The sequence below is a fragment of the Sorex fumeus genome, unplaced genomic scaffold (genome assembly GCF_029834395.1).
Source record: "Sorex fumeus unplaced genomic scaffold, SorFum_2.1 ptg000086l, whole genome shotgun sequence".
Lineage (NCBI taxonomy): Eukaryota > Metazoa > Chordata > Mammalia > Eulipotyphla > Soricidae > Sorex > Sorex fumeus.
This window is the reverse complement of record NW_026606143.1, coordinates 2675433-2696742: the sequence shown is the minus strand read 5'-3', so window position 1 is coordinate 2696742 and position 21310 is coordinate 2675433. Positions and strand designations below refer to the sequence as shown.

General features: G+C 38.9%; 1 protein-coding gene across 2 annotated transcripts in view; it reads right to left on the bottom strand.

Moving 5' to 3' along the window:
- Positions 1-21310, bottom strand: part of EFHC2 (EF-hand domain containing 2) — a 316613-nt gene that overhangs the window by 126852 nt on the left and 168451 nt on the right. For both annotated transcript variants that reach the window (XM_056131212.1, XM_056131211.1), the window contains exons 5-8: positions 17554-17805; positions 14612-14725; positions 14090-14228; positions 4931-5096 (exon numbers count right to left, since the gene is read on the bottom strand). In XM_056131212.1, the coding sequence (XP_055987187.1) occupies positions 4931-5096; positions 14090-14228; positions 14612-14725; positions 17554-17805 (671 nt within the window). The remainder of the gene's footprint in view (positions 1-4930; positions 5097-14089; positions 14229-14611; positions 14726-17553; positions 17806-21310) is intronic.

The following is a 21310-nucleotide window of genomic DNA, read 5'->3' as shown; positions in this document are numbered from 1 at the left end:
GGGGGCATTCCGGTCCGTCCTTCATACCCTACCGAGGTTACCAGTTGCCCCCCACAAGTGGCTCTCCGGCACGGCCACGACTCCAGAGCACAGAAACCAATCTCTTAATTATCTGACTCTCAGTAGAAATACTTCCAGGGTTAATAAGTAAAATAGCGGAAATCTAAAACCAACATTTAATCCTTGAGCCCAGCTGTAGAAAGCAAATCATTTCACAATGCTTTTTCAGCATGTCTGATGGGGGGGGGGCGGTGGTAAACTCTAAATAATAGTGGTGCATCTTTTATTGAAACAATGAATCTAATCAAAGCAGATAGAGTGTTAACTAGAATTCATCTGCCTCGCAGGCATTGGGAGGGGTGGAGGGTGGGGTTTTATTGGAGTTCTTCGTGGTAAAAAATAAGTTTTGGTAAAGGGAAAAGTGTTTGATATTTGCATGACTGAGACCTAAACCTGAAAGCTTTGTAACTTTTCCCACAGTGATTCAATAAATAAATAAATAATTTAAAAATAAAAAAAATTGCTTTCAGATGGACACGGAGAGTATGATGCTGAGTGAAATGAGTCACGAGAGGGACAGATACAGAATGATTCATTTGTGGTATATGAAAAATATATAGAAGACTAATATTCATAGCCAGGGAAAATGGACTAAGAGGACTAGTCAGTGGTTGGAATCAATCACAAGTATGTGTGGGTTGGAGGGTAGGTAAGCTAGAGAAGAGACCAGTATGACAATAATAGCTGAGAATGACCGACCCAGGTGGACAAGAACTGAGTATTAAAAGAGGCAGGATGGGATCGGGGGATGGGGGGTGGGAGGGGATGCTGGGACCCGTGGTGATGGATGATGGGCACTGGTGGAGGGATGGGCACTTGATCATTGTATAACTGAAACCCAAGCACAAAATTTGTAAGCCTATAACTGTACCTCATGGTGTTTCTCTAATAAAAAAAGAAAAAAAAAGTAGGCAAAGGGATATTCCTGATCAAACCAAAGTGCCCAAAAGGAAAACCAGGGAAGGAGGGAGGCAGAGAGAGAGAGGAGAGGAGAGGGGAGGGGAGGGGAGGGGAGGGGAAACGGCAAACTACATGCTGTGGACCAAACAGCTGGCAACAGAGGAGAGGAGAGGAGAGGAGAGGAGAGGAGAGGAGAGGAGAGGAGAGGAGAGGAGAGGAGAGGAGAGGAGAGGAGAGGAGAGGAGAGGAGAGAGAGGAGAGGAGAGGAGAGGAGAGGAGAGAGAGGAGAGGAGAGGAGAGGAGAGGAGAGGAGAGGAGAGGAGATGGGGTGGTGGTGGGTGATGAGAGGGAAACTGGAGAGACATTGGTGCTGGGAAATGTGCACTGGAGGGATGGGTGTTGGAACACTGAATGAAACCTAACCATGAACATCTTTGTAAGGGTCTGTCTCATAGTGATTCAATAAAAAAATTAAAGTTGAAAAAAAATGAAAAAATATATTTCTTGGAAAACAAAGGACATCACGACCTGGCAAAGATAACATTTTACACAGCACTGTAGCACTATCATCCTGCTGTTGTTCACTGATTTGCTCGAGCAGGCACTAGTAACATCTCCATTGTGAGACTTGTTGTTTCTGTTTATTTGGCATATTGAATACGCCACGGGGAGCTTGCCAGGCTCTGCCATGTGGGCAGGATACTCTCAGTAGCTTGCTGGGCTCTCAGAGTGGGATGGAGGAATCGAACCTGGGTCGGCCGTGTGAAAGGCAAATGCCCTACCCGCTGTGCTACTGTTACAGCCCAACATTTTACATGCCTCTTAATATATCTTATTTAACAAGAGAAAAACCGTGTTCTTCCTAATTCTGAAGGTCTTACAAATCATCTGACCCTATTAAATGTTATCTAAGTCAGGACACGGTCTCTTCCTTCTCCTTGTCCTACTACATGTTCTCTTTACCAATTTCCCCAGAGGTTCTCCTAACTATTCTTTCACTCACACAGGACTTCCATCCTTAATCTACATCCTATTCAAGCACCTGCTACCTTTTCCTCCCAACTTCCCACCCCAAACCTCTTTCTCTAGGAGCTGCTCTCCCTCCAGAAGCAAAAAAATAGCCCTGGGAAATGAAGAATGGGATTTTACAAGGAGGGCTCTGGAAGTTTTCTTCATATATATTAGAAACTTTTTGAAAGTATACTTTTGAAATTTTAGTCACATGAACAAATTGTGGTTACAGAGCATGGTTATGGAAATTAAAGCAAACCTCTTAAATAAAATCCATGTTAACTACCAAATAACATTCTTTAAAACATGTATAAATCAATAAAGCATCTAGATCAGGAGCAGGCAAACTACATGCTGTGGACCAAACAGCTGGCAACTTGTTTCTGAGCTAAGAATGGTTTTTATAAGGTTGAAAGGCAATCAAAGCAATAATATTTTGTGATATGTAAAACTGACAGGAAATTTAAATATCGGTGTCCATAAACAAAGTTTTACTGGAATGTAGTTACACATTAGTTTATCTACTGTCTGTGGCTGCTTCACCCAACAAGAACAGAGATAAGTGGTGGAGGCCATAGGACCCATAAGCCAAAAACATTTAATATGAGACCCTTTTGAAAAGTTTGTTGGGTCCAGAGAGATGGCTCAATGGACTGAGTATGTGCTTTGCACACAGGAGACCCAGATTCTATGCCCAGAATTGCATGGTGTCCCCCCACCCCCCAGGACTGCTGGGAGCAACTCCAGAGCACACAGCCTGGATAATCCCAATCACTACCAGGTGTTTCTTAAAAATAAAGCTAAAAAATAAATTATCCTGACTCCCTACTCTACATCAATTCCTAGAGACCATCTTTATATACACACAAATACATCAATAAGTGTGCATGTTGGTTGGTGGGGGTTGGAAGGGAGTTGGCACTTGAACAACATAGGCCTGAACTGTGTGGATCCATAAATACTGACATTTTATCCACAGGTTCCATCCTCATGGGTTCAACCAACAAAAGATTCTGGATGGTTGAATCCTAATGTGGAACCTACCATACAAAAAGCAAAAAATAAATGATATGCAGTTTTTTCCACTGTTCAGAAGTCAGTGCCCCTAGCTCACAGTATCATCCAAGGATCAACTCTCTCTATATAAAGACAATATATATTGAAAAGATGACTTTAGAGATTTTCAGATGATCAAATAATCATTCAATAGCAAGGTTGGTAAGGAAAAGGAACTCATATATATGATTAGTGGGTGTATTAAATGGTATATCTGCTATGAACAACTGTATGGGGGCATTTCTCAAAATACTAAAAATAGAATTATCTTATGACCCAGAATTCTATTTCTGGAAATATATCTATAATAAGTGAAATACACTGTGCCAAAGATTCTGAACCTTTCATTTTCACTGCAGCTCTATTCCCAGTAGCCAAGACCCCAAAATTAAAGTATCCACTGGTATAATAATGGATAAAAAATGTAAGTTATATATATATATAATTATATACATAGATATAATATTTAATACATATATTTATGCATCTTTGAATAGCAGAGATACACTGAAAATATATTAGGTAATTTTATTATTGTGAAAACTTTATAAAGTATAATTACAAAAATTAAGATGCTACAGTTATAGGTTATAGCATATTGGAAAGACCATAGTTGAACAGGATGTTGAAATACATAATGGGATATGTATGTAATAATATATATGTGTGTGTATTCAATAGAATATTATTCAGTCATAAAAATGAATGAAATTCTGCCATTTATAACAACATGGATGAATCCTTGAGGCCATAACACTAAATGACATAAATTAGACAAAAAAAGACAAATACCATATGATATCACTTTTTATGTGAAATCTGAAAAATAAAACAAAGTCAAAGAAACAGGAAATAAGAGGATAAATTCAGTAGCTGCCAGAAGAGTGTGGGTTGAATAAATGGGTGAAAAGGGGAAAAGAGTACAAGCTTCCAGCTAAAAGCTTTTATTTAACTTGGTGTCCACAGTTAACAATATTATTTACTATCTTTTCATTTCTTTTAGCCATTTTTATTAAAATACTAGAATTTACAATACTGTTAATAGTATTTTTAATGCATAAGTCTTTCCAAAACCACACTCATTACCAGAGAGTTCGCCTCCCTCCACCACTACCCCAAAGACTCCTCCCAAACTCTCCCCTCCATGTAAGCTCAGTTCTATGACAAAACATCCACTTCCAATGAATCTGTTTGTTTTTTTTTTGTGTGTGTGTATGTATGTGTGTGTGTGTGTGTGTGTGTGTAGTTGGTGGCACCTACACACATGCAGACGAATAGAGCTAATCTCCTCAAATTCCAAACTATTCCCAATAAATGATAAGCCAATAAAGTAAAATGTTTTCCCCCAAACTGTATCTTTTTTAGAGGTATATGATTTCAAAATAATATTACGAATAATTCTGTGCTAACATATTTCAAATTTTGCAGGCACAGGTAAATCCTATAAGCATAAGAATACAGAGAATTAAGAAAATTTTAAGGGGAAAATTTAAACAGGCCTATAAATAAACGATACTATACTTTATATTGAAAGTTGATTATTAGAGTGGGTCTTAAAAGATCTCATCACAAAGGGAAAAATTTCTAAGTATGGGTGATGGCAGATGTTAACTTATTGTGATCAATTTGCAATATGCATATATCAAATTACTGTTATATACCTTAAACTTAATGTTGCAAGTAAATTATAATTCAATACAATTGCAAAAAGGTAAATTACCACCCAAGTAAGAATTTCTTAAATGCTGCTTGCTAATCAGTTCCATTAAAAAAGCTATAACAACTTGTTTCTGGACTTGAGATAACTTCAGCTGAGCATTTCATGTTCTGCCATAAGGACTGTATTATAAACTCTAAACACATTTGGGAGAGATCAGACTAAAATCATGGTTCCATCAAACACCTGTCACTTTCCATGAACTTCTTGAAGTCCCTCTGATGGGGTGTAGGAACAAGGCCTATGCAGGAGCGGAGAGAATCCTCTTCAGAACCAAAGCCATTATAAGGTGGAAATTTCCTTTCTATTTTTGGAGGTTCTGGAGGCTTGCATGAAATCGGGGGAGTGCACTCTATAACAAAACAAAGGAAAATGAAACATCAATATTTTTCCTGCCCTGATTATGGCTGTTTTGAAAGGATTGTTATGTTTTCAAGATGAACATGGAGATCTTTGTAGACTATTTTAAAATATTTCAAACAAAACACAGCAAAATCTTGTGAGAGTAGCTTTCAATCGTGTTTACAAAAACCACAGAAATCACTCAATAATTGTCATTGGTTCAAATGAAAGGAAAAAAGAAACTGTCTATGTTGCATATGTAAACATTTATCCTTTGTCATCATATCTCATTTCTGAATATTTTTGTTCTTCCTTGATTTATCCAGTGATATGAAAATTTAAACTTGGAACTTTATGCCACCCATTCCATATTTTAACATGTATTTAGTCCTCTCCTATCTTCAGCTGGGCTGGAGCAATAGCACAGCGGTAGGGCATTTGCCTTGCACACTGCCGACCTGGCCCACCCGAGTTCGATTCCTCCACCCCTCTTGGAGAGCCCGGCAAGCTACCGAGAGTATATCACCCGCACAGCAAAGCCTGGCAATCTACCTGTGATGTATTCGATATGCCAAACACAGTAACAACAATTCTCACAATGGAGACATTACTGGGCCCACTCGAGCAAACTGATGAGCAATGGGAAGACAGTGCTACAGTGCAGTGCTATCTTCAGCCAACATTCACTAATCAAATTTCTTTCCAAACAGGATTGACTCCTGACTGTTTGGCCTCCATATTCCTTATGCCCTTTTCCCCTCCTTCTAGCCTTCTTGCTTTCCTCCAATTCAACTCCAGGCCATGACACTTCACTGGCTAACTTGAAAAAACAAAAGCAATATTCCTCACAAACCACCTCTCTAGGTTCTTCTTGTTACACCCTAAAACTGCAATTGCACTTAAAGTCAATAAAGCAAATAAATAAATAAACAGCAAAAATACAAAAAAAACCCTGATTATAGTCACTGCATACTCTCCTGAAGGGAGTGCTCAGTGGTAAATACTGTTGGTTTTTTGTTTGCAACTCTGAGGAAAGAGATGGTGAGATAGTTGGGGACATGTTTTTATTAGCCTAGGAGCTTTTAGGTACTCATTTGTACATAGGTACAATTTCTGAGAGGCAGTGCTATCTCCAGAGCAAATAACACACTGGTACAATACATATAAGTTATTTGTGTTTATTCCACTACAAATGACAAATAGGATGGCAGGATCTAGCCTGGAACAAAACAGAACCACAAAACAAAATGACCAATATAATCTACTTTCTATTTCTTCCTCAATCTTAAGGGTCCATAGGAGTTTCAATTCATGACTGAAAGGAATTTGAAGTCAAGATTTCCTAGTTCATTGTCAAACACTTCTATAGGAGGAAGAGTACAAATTTGGTGCACACCTCTATAATTTAAAATGTACATCAATGCCTTATATAAGGCAACCTAGCTCTTAAAATTCAGGGGTTCTTTTAGTGATTGATAAAAAACTCAGGGGTTTGAGGCTGTTTCTAATACATACTTGAAAATATTTTCAACTTTCACATTTTCTTAGCCTTCTTAGCAGGCTTTGTGTGAAATCTCCTCAGACATAATCCCCAAGAGTATTGTTACATCCTAATAGAAAATGCTCACAGAAGACATATGCCTTCAAATTTTTCTCACTGGCTCAGAGAAAAGGGACAGCCAGTCTACTGGTAAAAAAGTGATTCTCAAGCCCCAGCTATTGCTACTTTTGTGTACCACCACCCCTATCAAAAAGAATAAAGTTCACATCTTGAAATTTGATAGAAATTCAGCAGACCCTATCATTGCTCAATAGATTGATTATCAAACACACCACAGATTGGTAACATCACTTCAAGAAAAGGACCAGAAAGATGGGAGAGGGAAAGCTCTATGTGACTATTAGAAAACTGATGCATGATCAGTTTCTTCCAATGGCATGCACATACAACTCTACAATATTATCAAATGAGATATATATATATATATATATATATATATATAACAAAATGAGGTTACGATATAACCAAACGAGGTCATATGTGAATCTCAAAGTAATTAAGAGTGCATTCTATATCCCCCCACCCCAATTGAAGATTTTATAACATAGTATTTTCTCAACCACATTATTTTGCAACAGATTGAAGTAACAAAAGAACCAGTTTAGGGCGTTCCTCTGCACCCACAGTGCCATCTAGTGTATAAAAGCCCGGAACTTTTCCACTCTACTGCCTGACTTCTAACACCACGTACCTCTCTTTGGGGTTCTGAGTCAAGATCTCATTTCTCTGGGTAACTGCTTACATTTATAAAGTTTTCAACTCGAATCTAATTGACAAGTTCCTTGCTCTTTGGTTTTTCTATTATCCAACATCCAGCATGACTTAGGTGTTAAAATGACTTCTTGATACTTGACCATTATACAATGATACAATTGAAACCCAAGCACAAAGATTTCTAAGACTACAACTGTACCTCATGGTGTTTCACTAATAAAATTTTTTAAAAAATGACTTGTTGACTATATGAAAAAAATCTAAGATTCTATACAAAGCCTCTTCCCAAATATCACTTAACTGATAGATCCTGAGATATATCTGTGCTTCAAATGTTCAGATTCCTCTAATTCCAAGTAGCTTACATAAACATACTTATCAAAAAGCCAAAGAGCATGTTGCTGACTGCAGTTCATTCATCACAACACATTGTCCCCTGCCCGCTGTTCAGTGCTGCCTGGAAGTCCCCTGCACTGTCAGGGTGGTCCAGGAAATCTCCAACACCTCCACAATTCCAACAGCTGCTAGTGCTGAGCAGTACTACATCCTCAGGCTTTCACATTGCACCTCCAGTATGGTTGGTCAATAATTGTTAGGAGGGGCTACAAACTAATTAAGCACTTCTTAGGAGTAGCCCCCACCTCACCCCAAAACAAACAAAACATCACACACATATTGAATACTTAGCCATGATTACATTCCAACAAACTGAGAGAGAAGTGAAACATTTGGGAAAATGTAAGCTTAATCCCCCACAGTGATTTATTATTTACCATCTTAGTTGGAAACATTACTATGAAGTCTTTGGTTATTTCAAAGGTTATCTTAACGTATGTTCTAGGAATCCAAGTTTGGGGAGGTATGAAGTTTATTTGATTTAGGAGAAACTCTTTAAGATACAGAAGGCCAAATTATAGAAAAACTGACCCAGGGCCTTGGACTGAGGCTCCTGGAACAAAGAAACCTAGAGTTTCACTAACTTCAAAGTGATTCTACCTCTGCTTGTAACCAATGCAAATGATTTTCGTGGAGAATTCATTTTAGGGTCATATTAGTGAATCTCATAATTTTCTTGCCAGAAATTCCTTAGAAATCACTTATCCTCAAACTTCTTCCCTCCATAGTGGAAGTAAAAGTAGCAAATGTTATTAGGTCCATCAAGATCATGTGGTGAGATCTGAGCAAATTCTACCAATTTCTGTAACTTGAGATCACCAATAATCATTATACTCTCATCCTGTATGCTGCCTCTAGTGCCAAAAGTTCAGAGATGGGGAGAAATGACTCCATAAAACTAAAGGAGATTTGAGATTTTTGTTCAGCCTTAATATCAGTATAAATTAGGAAGTATTCGAAAACAATGGGAATCAGTGGTCTTGTTACTAGTTTGGTTGTTCCAGACACTAAGAACCAGTGAAAATAAAGTCTTCTTATGTATGAACAAACAAATAATAAAAGAAGGAAGGAATTCTAGGGAAGAATAATTTATGTACAAAGCCCTGTCTACAGAGAAAGAAACACTTGCTGGAGACCCTAGAGTCTTCCGACCTTCATGCTATAGTCAAGTCCAGGCCTCTATTTGCCAGGTTGTGTTTATTCAAATAAAATAATGAATAAATTGGCCTGGCAGGCAAGCCATGGTCAGCGGGATGATCAATCTTCCTGGTAAGGAAATCACACTGGACTATTATGTGAGAAAGGTCTACGGAATTGCCTTCTTAGAGTCCTTGAATGTCCCCAAAGAACCTCATTTTTTTAGGAGTCACAGGGTTTAAATATCTCCAAATTCTTTCAAACCCTCCACTTTTATATAACTTGAGAGTTTACCCAAGTACCTTTCTTGGAACTATAGAAAACTTCTCTTGGTCTCTCTGCCATTTTAAACCTCCCAATAGCCATTAAGTTTTCATTAGGTAGAAGAATGTACAAAACACCAAGGCTACAATTAGAAATCTCTTCCTGAATCACTGCTTAGGGAAGTTCCTAGCTGTGTTGTTGGTATTTGTCAGCTCCTTCCTGAGGTGCTGCAGGTGAAGACACCAGGTATTCTATTGAGCACAATAATTGGCAAGAGAGGAAATGTGACTACAATTAGCAGAACTTAGTTCTAGTTCATGCTTCAGAATATCAAAACATAAGGTCTGTGCTAAGAATTTTTAGGAACAGATAAATTATAAACAAAACTCTAATTATCAGACAAAACTGCATCTAGGTAACATTTAAACATATTAGTTTAATCTTAACAAAACTTCGTGAAAAGCAAATATAAAGATTGAGAGTATTGGCTCACTCTATTTCCCTGATCATGAATATAATTTCTAATCATTAGTTACATTAAGTGCATTGTTATTACTCAAAAAATGTTGTATAATAATAGTGTCTGTTAAATGGGACGTTATAACATATGTTATGAGAACTATAAAAAGTCAGTGTGACTATAAAATGCATCAAAATTTTGCATTTGCATAATTTTATTCAAATACGTAACACTCATCAGCTTTAAAGGCATAAAGTGCTCTTATGAACACAATAAAATTATCTATTTTTTTTTTGCTTTTTTGGGTTTCACCCGGCAATGCACAGGGATTACTCCTGGCTCTGTACTCAGGAGTTACTCCTGGCGGTGCTCAGGGGATCAAGTACAAGGGCTCAAGTGAAATGGCTCATAGGGCATTTGAAGCTGATACATTTGCCCATGACAGCTATTTGGAGTGCAGTAAATTACTGCACCCCTCTGAAGGTTTCTTGTAAACCTATTGAGAGGCTTATATGATGTCTCTCCAGTAATATATTCATCTTTCCAAACGCAACCTTTACATTCTTCAAAATAAAGCAAATTTTATGTTTAAGGGAAATGGGCTGAAACAGTACATACAGTAGGTAGGGTACTATTTTACATATGGCTGACCAACTAGGTTTGATCTCCAGCACTTCATATGGGCCCCCCCTCCCCAGTCCCTGCCATGAGTGATTCCTGAGCACAGAGTCAGTAGTAAGCCCTAAGCAGTGCTGGGTGTGGCCTAAAACCAAAAATAGGCATGGGGATGATATGATGTTTTTAAATCACCACATATCTGCCATGTGAAATTAAACTTCCAGGACAATACAAGTAAACCTTAAATTAAACTTTCAGCACAACAAAAGAACACTATATATATACACACACATACACAAATATATGTATGCATACATATAACACGCTTTTCCAAAATTTGAGGCGGACATTGAATATTGTTGATGCTAAGTAGGCATCTATAGTATTTAAAGACCAAGTTTTCATTTCCCCAAAATTTCTCCACAGCATCCACTATAAGCACATTCCTGGCTGTCTCTTGCTGATTAGTCTCTAACATAAATGAAACAAATGTGCCCTACAAACACAATGTGTTTGTGTACCTACTAAAAAAAAGAACAATTTTAGAAAACAAAATAAAAGACCACCAAGTTTTGGCCACACAGATGCACATTTTGACCAATCTGGCATGGAGAGCCAGTGGAACAAATTTCCTTAAAGAACAGAAGAGTGAAATTGAAAGTCCCCTTTATTCCAACCCCTTTGTGTGCTCCGTGTGCCTTCTTCTGCAATATCAAGATTCCCAGGAGGCCAGGAATATTGCACAATGGGAAGACCAAGTAACAAACTGGGCCTTGTCTCATTCTAGAGACCCTTGTAATTAAAGATGCCTGGGTTGCATCTGACTTGTCTTATCACTGTATCACTGTCACCCCGCTGATTGTCGAATTACTTGAATGGGTGCCAGTAACGTCTCTATTCCTCCCAGCCCTGAGATTTTAGCAGCCTCTTCCTCCTCGTCTTTTCCCAATGATTGGAGACTCTTTCAGGGTCAGGGAAATGAGACCTGTTGTTGTTACTATATTTGGCATATCGAATATGCCACGGGGAGCTTGCCAGGCTCTGCCCGTGGGGGCGGGATACTTTCATTAGCTTGCCAGGCTCTTCCATCTTATCACTTGGGGAAATGCACTCTTGGGGCTATTTCAAGGTTCAGAGAGGAGTGAAGGAGCAAACAACACCTCACAACCCAGCTTTGTATTTTATTTTCATTTTTTGAAGCAAGATTGTTCTTATTGAACAATCTTACTTAGAAAGATGTGAGGGGAGAGAAAGTGAGGAAGTATGTGCTCAAGAGAGAACATGGGCTGCTCCAAGAGTGTAAAAAGAAGCAAAAGAGACATAGAGACAAGCAAGTGAGATATTTGTTCAAGGGAGAACATGTGCTTGAAGGAGCAAACCCAACCCAGCTTCAAATGCCAACCTGAAAGTTCGCATCTTCTATCACCTTCACTAAGATAAATAGTAACAAGTGTGTGGAGCCTGGAGTAGAGGGCCCGAGAAGTCAAGCAGGCAGTCTGAACAAATGGGGGGTTTGTTTTTCATGTTTCATACCAGATTCTCCACCTGTGTCACATAAGACTGTAGCATGCTATGGTCTCTGCTCCCCTTTCAGCCTAGAAACTCCTCGCCAATCTCTAGCTCTGAAGTCTACTGCAATGGCCTGTACATAGTAGGTATTTAATTTATCCCTGCTTTTCATTCTGAACTTTTCATTCCTTTTCTAAATGGAATTGGTATATAAGAAAAGAGACACTGGAAGGATAGCTGAGCCTCACCAGGAAAGGCAGAGCAAACCCGCATGACAAAATTCTCTTGAAAACCATGATAAGACCTATCAACAGTAAGCAAGAAATCAATTAAAAGGAAAGCATTTCAAATTTCATTTCAGTCCCTGATTCAGAATATGTAGCCCTGACATTTGGTGGTAAGGAAGATGACTCTAAGAGAAAATGGACATCTTTGGCAACAGGCAGACAAGCACAAGTATTGGCTCACAATTTTTTCTTCTATGACCTTCAACAAATTAGTCCCTTTAAAACATCAGTTTCTTGACCTATAAAATGTAGCTGATGGCCATGGCTCCCTAGCCTCCTTGTTGTTCACCTGACAGGCTGATCACAATGCATTTCCTTCCATAACTATATACTGGATATACTGTATACTGTATATCCAGTATACTGGATCAGAAAATTTTTACCACATTAAAAACATCCAGATATCAGAAACACATCATAGTGAGTAGGCAATACCAACATCAATGAGATAGGCCACTCATGATGGGTAAAAAAAATTGTCAGATATATATTTCACACCACTTGAAAAGAGTGACAAAAAGAGCAGAGAAGAGAAACACAAAGAGTGACGATGGTACAGTTATCACAGTCATGATCCAGGAATATGTGGAAAAATAAGTAGAGATAGAGATTTGAAATTGGATAAAAACTCAAAGTGAAGACATATGAAAAGAACAGGGGGCAGTGATGGGAGGGAAACTGGGGGACACTGCTGCTAGGAAATGTACACTGGTGAAGAGGTGGGTGTTGGAACACTGTATGACTGAAAACTAATCATAAACAGCTTTGTAAGCATCTATCACACAGTGATTCAATAAAAAAAAATTTAATGAGATAAAATAGGGAGCACAAAAACAGAGCTAAAAGCAAAAGGTATATTTTGCACGCTACGCCAAGATCACAGTTAAATTAACTGTTAAATTTGGCATGTTAAAAACTTTGCTTCCTAGGATTGTGTCCTCTTTCACATTTTTAATACTGGTTTCTTGAACAACCAATTCTCTGTGTTGGGGCACAGTACTCTGTATCAGTGGTAATAACCCGATTCTTGCCAACTGTCCCTCAATATATGCATTTACTATTCTATACATTGTTTACAATCTACACATTTTTGTTTGGGGGCCATACCCAGTGGTTCATAAAAGGCCCTCCCGTTGATCATCGATTTGCTCGAGCGGGCCCAGTAACGTCTCCATTGGAGACTTTGTTGTTACTGTGTCTGGCATATCGAATACGTCACGGGGAACTTGCCAGGCTCTGCCGTGAGGGCGAGATACTCTCGGTAGCTTGCCGGGCTCTCCAAGAGGGGCGGAGGAATTGAACTTGGGTCGGCCATGTTGGCTGCGTGCAAGGCAAATGCCCTACCGCTGTGCTATCGCTCCAGCCCAGTGGTTCATAATATAAATATATTCAAGATCTGTTTTATTAATAAATATATTCAAATCTGTTTTATTAATTAGTGACAAAGGCTTAGACAATTTAATTTTGTTCCTTAATTGGTAAATATGATTAATTATGGAATATGTTCACAACCTCTGGTGAATAACCCTTATATTGTAAGTAATTTGAGAGTGATATTAAGTCTAAATTTGTTTCAAATTGCACTGCTTAAGAGATTTAAGAGGAGCAACAAGAAGCCAAGCAACTTCATAATCAGATTGTATTAATTGTTTAATTGAGCAGTTTCTGACCACGAAGCAGAAATTCAAGGAATACATTTATTACTATAATCTGTATTCACTGAAGGCATGTATTACCATATGCTATAGCTTTGTGGTAGCTATTCCCTTCCTGGTCACTTTGTCTTTTTATTTCATGTTTTTTGTTAAGGTTTTGCTTGAATACTCAAGCTTAAAGATGATCTGCTTTGCTACCTTTCCAACTACAAAATGCAGATATCAAAAGATATTTTTACTGAATAAATTGTAAAGGAATTTCTCACCGTAAAGTAAAAATAAAATAGGGATAATGAGACTATCTTTCTGGTAGGAATAAATAAGGCAATGCCTGTCAGAAAGCCAATTCTTAAGTAAGTTACAAAGAGTCTAAGTTTTCAAAATGACATATGGTTGACTTACCAATTCCATATTTAGTCAAATAATAAAGTTTTGTAAATTCATCACAGTTACAAAGAAGCACTTTCCTTCCCCACACATCAATTTTGGCTCCTAATAATAGGTCTGTATCTTTGTAAAATTCTTGATGTAATTTTTCTGGCTAATAAAAACAAAGGAACACAGCATTAGTAACACAAACCCTTCAAAGTCTGAAGTACCCCTTCGCAAAGGAAAAATATAAATTATTTTTAAAATCGACACTAATTATTTAAAATCAAATTTAAAAATCAAAATATGGTCAATATTAACCACATCAAACATTTTTAACAATACAATATTTGCAAATAATAATGGAATGCATATATAGGTATATATATATATGCACTTGTTTATTATTGCTAAACAGAAGTACAATGCATATATTTGTATGCTGAGAGATTTCATTCACAATCAGTCTCACAAGAGAGTAATATATAACTTACCTCACATTCAGATGTCAGGAAAATCACATTGGAAACAGTAATAAAATGTGAGGTTCCTCACCTTATATTTATCCAACAGGAAGCCATATTCTCGGGTCACTGAGTAGCCTCCATACACATTGAGAACTGTTTGTGCTGTTATTTGGCCAGGCTCATATATTCCAGGTGGGCCATACTGAAAGAAAAAAAAATTTCAAAAATTTAAAAAAATGTGATAGATGCCCTCTAAATACACTGTGTGTGGAGGGATTTAAGTGGGAATAATGCATTGTATGGTTCTTCTTGGCTATCCAGAGGAAGATAAGACACAGACTGTAACCCTCTCTCCTTATGTAGCCTCCGACGTTGCAAGCTGGTCTGAAATCCTTCAAGGTCCTAATATAGTTATATCTTTCCACTTGACCCCTCCATCCTACTGGATTCCCATTCCAGACTTCAGCAAACCCATCAAATGATAAAGTAGTATGATTCTCTAATTGCTTCAATAGTAGGTATCCTTTCTCTTCACTAACTACAAAAACTGAGGAAGACCTGGTAGAGTGATGGGTACTCAATCATTGTATGACTACAACACAAGCACAGAAGTTTGTAAATCTGTAACTGTACCCAATGGTGATTCACTAATAAAATTTTTTTTAAAAAATCCAAATAACTTGAGAAAATAAAATACAAATCCATAGTTAAAAAAGGGAAAGAAATGATTGTTGTAGCAACACTTTTAGCAGCACTGAGAATTAAGTTTTTTAAAAATACTTTATCCCAGTTCTGTAATCCCGTGTAATCCCATCAATGGCCAAGACCCAGAGACTATAAAACCCTGCTCATGGAAGAGAACAGCACAGAGTCTCCTGCCTCTGCACCTGGCTGTCCTCACAGGGGCCCCTTGGAGGAGGATGGGTTGAATTTCCCTCTCCACCCTGAGCAGAGCCCCAGCAGCTGAACACCCCTGGTTCCAGCCACAGTCATCCTTAAGACCACTCTCCACACGTTCGAACAAGCCTCACGCATGAAGGAATCAGCTGAGGAAGGAACCCAGGTATGCGGGACCTGGGGTGTAGATCTCCAAGCCTGTTCGGATTGGGACTGGGGCCTCCGCCATCCAGATCCCCATCTTCCAGTATGTAGGCATTACACCCACCAACTGCCCCCGGCGCCGTGTAATCCCATCAACAGCCAAGACCCAGAGACTATAAAACCCTGCTCCCGGAAGCCCGTGCGACATCTTATCATCCAGTCCTTACTCTGGAGAATCTGGCAGGCTACCAAAAGTATCCTGCCCACATGGCAGAATCTGGCAAATTCCCTGTGGTGTATTCAATATGCCAAAAACCAGCAATAATGATGGGTCTCATTCTCTTGACCCTGAAAGAGCCTCGAATGTGGAACTTTTTTAAATCTCACAGCTAGGACGAAGGAGACGTTACTAGGGCCTGCTCAAGGCAATCAATGAACAACTGGAAGACAGTGATACAGTGTAGACCAGTTCTCAGGTTCTTTGGTCTTTGGCATTTGTTATACCTTTACTATGTTTCTTCATATCCCACATATTAGAGATCATCCTATATCTGTCCCTTTCCTTCTGAATGAGCCCCAAAGAGGGTGACGGGGGGGGGGGGCAGGATGACAGAAGGAGACTTTGGGACACTGATGTAGAGAAGGAGATATTCCAGTGGTAGATGTGGTGTTGAAACATCATATGCATGAAAATCACTAACATCCTGTCAAATATAGTGCCTCAATAAAAAATTTTAAAATACTTTATACATGGAAAATATATCATAAGGCGGCAAAACCTTTATGTTTTTATGTGTCTTTGGGGGTATTAATAGCTCCTCAGATGGTGTTTTCACTCTCTTAGCTCATTCAATCTACAGTTATCTCAGAGCAAGACCTCGTTAACTGCATTATAGAGATAAGGAAATAGATTCAGGGAGGTTAAGTGACTTTCCCAAGGTCACAGAGCTATTAAGCGGAAGACCTATCATTTGAAGCCAGGCCTTCACTGTGCAATTTTGGCAGCACCCAAAAATTAAACTGTGCCAAATTTACAAATGGCCACAAATATGTACAGAGTTTAGCTTGGAAGCTTTATTTAATGGTAAATAAAATACAAACTTTCCATTGGACAGGCCTTAAGCACTTTGGTGGTGGTAAAAGTATAGTAACTTTGAACATCAAAACCATCAACATAAATGCTATTGTAACCATGTCATCAAAACTACAATAAAAAAGCATTTAATTTTTTTATTTTATTGAATCACCGTAATAGAATGTTATGAAGCTGTCCAAGATTGAGTCTTAGTTATATAATGTTTCAAAATCCATCACTCCATCAGTGTAATTTCCCAACACCAATGTCCCCAGTCCCCCCACCCACCCAAACCACCCCCCTCTCCGCCTGTCTCTTTGGCAGGCATCTCTCTCTCCTCTCCTCCCTCCCCTCCCCTCCTGTCTCTCTAGAAAAGCATTTTTAAAGCCACCTACTGACACCAGTCAGTGACTGACTGGAGTCTTGCTGCTACTTTCAGAAGAATCACTGCTGTGCATTGACCTCTGGATGTGCAGGTGCATATGTCCATGACTCTCTGTATGTGCATGTGTGCAGATACAACCGAAACCATGATCAACTTTGTTGCTTGTATGTGGTGAGAGACTAGTGTCCTGTCCAAGGCTCTGAGCAATTCCTACTAAAACCACTTACCTTCATAAGATACAATTTGAACCCTATGAAGAATTGGTACTTCCTCTAGCATTTGATGTTTTCACTTATCTGCCGTAAGCTAAGAATATCCCAGCTCCAACTTGTTATGATAAGTAATACTCTGTACTGTTTTCATAGATGTATAATAACGGAGTCCATAAAATGAAATGCTTTCCTCAACACCTTAACTAATATAGGAGAACTGTCTGATGAAGGGATCACACACAACATTCCATGGTGAGTGACTAGATTCTTGAAACCCACAAACAAAGTTGAACTGTGGTTCTGGATCCACACCTTACCTTTGGCAGCTTTCCCCTACGGAGGAAACGCGATGTAGGATACCGGCCAGAGTTTTGTGGCTGCAATTCTTTGATGTCGATAGTACCATCACACAAATAGTAATGCAGGACAAGTTTTCTACGGTCCCCAAAGAATGAAGGTGTATCATCCCACAGGCAGTAGAAACGCAAAACCTTCTTATCATACTCAAGGAAACTTCTCAGGGTGTCATGGGGCTCATAAGGTCGTAAAGGCTCCATACATTCTAATTGCTGTCAATGGAGAAAAAGACAAAAAACATTAGTATCTTCTGTTTGTTTGGGTTTTGGAGTATTTGTCTGTTTGTTTCATAGTCACTCCTGAGATACAAGCTACCAAGAACCTACAGGTAGCTTTTCTGGGGCCAGTGCTGTCCCTCAGTAGCAGAGACATACATGTGTGAAATTATGAAATAAATCTCCAGCACCACAAGGAGAGAGAGAGAGAGAGAGAGAAGGAGAGAGAGAGACACCAAGACAGAGAGGACATTTCCACAAACTGTTCTGTGATGCTTTGTTAAGAATTTCAATGCAAAAAGGCCTCTTTCTATTTGTCCCCCAAGCTATGCTGATCTTCTCCCAAACCGAGGTCAGTTCTTCCACCAGTACTCAAACCTGGGACTTGAATTTCTTCCTTGCAAGCCCCTCAGGCGTCCTACAGGACTCTGGGAGAAAAGCAGCCCTGAGCCTCTGCCTCTTCCTCTTCGTCCCCCAAGCTGTGCTGGTCTTCTCCTACACCCAATCTTTACTACCCCCCCACACAAACCAGGCACCTGTAGGGGCATGGCCTTTTCAAAAGTGGGTGTGGCTTCGGTAGAAGTGGGCGTGCCCTAATATTAGGCGGGCCAACGCTCACGCAGCCCAAGGTAGTTTAGCCATACCAAGGAACCTAGTCCACATACCTACACACCAACATGAAGAACCAGCGCAAATCCCCACCACATGGGGAGGACAACGAAAAGAATCCAGAAGCCTCTGTAGATACTTTTCACCTAAGGGGCCTATCTGACAAAGAATTTAGATATGAAGTCATGAAGATGTTCAATCAACTCAATGAAACAGTCAGATATCCAAAAACATGACAGAAAAAATATCTACAAATTGCGGGAAGAAATGAGAGCAGAAACATCACAAATAAAAGATTCCATAGATGAAATGAAAAACTCAGTCTGTGCCCTCAACAGTAGAATGACCACAGCTGAAGAGAGAATCAGTGAGCTGGAAGATCAGCTGCACCAAGCCAATAGGCAACAACAATTAATGGCTAGAGACCTCAAAATAGCTCTAGAGAGAATCATAGTCCTAGGAGATGATTCCAAGAGGAACAACATTATAATCATTGGAATACCAGAAGCTCAGGGAAACAATCCCAATGGAAAAGCCATGGACAAACAAATCATCGCTGAAAAATTCCCAGAGCTCCACAATGCAGCCATTCAGGTTCAAGGAGCCTGAAGGGTGCCAGATAAAAGAGAGAGACCCTAACAAAACACTCCAAGACATATCATAGTTAGAATGATGGATGCTGCCAATAGAGACACAATACTGCAAGCAGCAAGGACAGAGTAAGAAATCACATACAAAGGAGTACCCCTTAGATTCACAGCAGACCTATCAGAGGAAACCCTCCAAGCCCGAAGGCAGTGGCGAGATATAGTGAAAAATCTCACTGAAATGAATGCTTCACCAAGAATACTCTATCCAGCTAAACTCTCACTCAAAATCGAAGGAACCATACACTATTTTATAGATAAATAGTAGTTCAGGAACTTAATAGACTCAAAACCTAACCTAAAAGAAGCACGAAAGGGGCTACTATAAGACAAGACAAACCCTACGAGCACAACAGAGCGTAAACAGAAAGATGACAAAAAAACCCATAACAATAATTTCTCTCAACGTCAACATTCTAAATTCACCAAGTAAGAGACACAGAAGTGGCAAAATGGATTAAGAGACTAAACCCAACATTCTGCTGCCTACAAGAAACTCATCTCAACAGTCAGAGCAAACACAGACTCAAAGTGAAAGGAATGGAAACAATCCGGCAAGCAAACAGCTCCCTCAAAAAAGCTGTGGTGGCCATACTAGTATCCGATAACATTAACTTTAGGTTGAAAAAGATTAGAAGGAACAGCAAAGGCTATTTTCTCTTCATCAAGGCATACCTACAAAAGGCAGAAATCACATTTTTAAATGTACACGCACCTAATGAGGGAACAGCTAAATATTTAAAACAACTGCTAATAGATCTTAAGGAGGACATTGCTAGCAACATAATAGTAGCTGGAGACTTCAACATCGCCTTATCACTTCTGCAGAGATCAACAAGAACAAAACTCAGCAAGGAAACATTAGCTTTAAAAGAAGAAATAGAAGAGAAAGTGTTTATAGACCTATACAGGGCTTTACACCCCCAAAAGAAAGAATACACATTCTTCTCCAGTGCGCATGGAACATTTTTCAAAATAGACCATGTTCTAGGCCGCAAAACATCTCAACAGAATCAGGAAAATAGAAATAGTATCAACAATCTTTTCAGACCATGATACACTGAGGATAGAAGTAAATCACACAAAGACACGGAGAACCAAACCAAACACCTGGAAATTAAACAACTCAATGCTGAACAACGAGTGGGTCAGGAAGGAAGTCAAGGACGAAATCAAAAGATTCTTGGAAACAAATGAGAATGAAGGCACAAGCTACCAGAACTTAGGGGATGCAGCTAAAGCCGTATTAAGGGGAAAATTTATAGTTCTGCAAGCATTTCTCAGGACGGAAGAAAGGATGCACATAAACAACGTGACTTCACAGCTCAAGATTTTAGAAAACGATCAACAAAAGGAGCCCAAATCAGGCAGTAGGAAACAGATCATAAAACTTAGATCAGAAATCAACTACATGGAAACCAAAGAAACAATCTGAAAGATCAATGAAACCAAGAGCTGGTTCTTTGAGAAAATAAATAAGATAGATAAAACACTACCAACTCTCACAAAGAAACAGAGAGAGAACTCTAATAAATCGAATAAAAAATAAGAATGGGGATATCACAACAGAAACCAAAGAAATTCGAAACATCAACAGAGACTACTTTGAAAGTCTGGATGCCACGAAACAAGAGAAACTAAAAGTAAAGGATAAATTTCTGGATTCCTATAATGTCACAAAGCTGAATCAAGAAGATATAGAATAACTGAATAGACATATTATCATCAAGGAAATTGAAACTGTAATCAAAAGTCTTCCCAAAAACAAAAGCCCAGGTCCAGATAGATTCCCTAGCGAATTTTTCCAAACATTTAAAGAGGACCTATTGCCAGTTCTTCTCAAGCTTTTCCAGGTAATTGAAAAAAACAGGAAGTCTCCCAAACAGTTTTTATGAAGCCCATATCACTCTAATACCAAAAGAAAACAAATACACCACAGGAAAGAAAACTACAGGGACCCTCCTTCACTGCTGGTGAGAATGCCAACTGGTTCAGTCATTTTGGAAAAGAGTATGGACGATTCTCAAAAAATTAGAAATTGAGCTCCCATTTGACCCAGTAATACCAATCCTGGGAATATATCCCTCAAAGACAAAAAAAGTATAGTCAAAGTGACATCTGCACTTGTTTGTTCATTGCAGCACTGTTTACAATAGCCAGAATCTGGGAAAAATCCTGAGTGCCCAAGAACAGATGACTGGTTAAAGAAACTTTGGTACATCTACACAATGGAGTACTATGTAGCT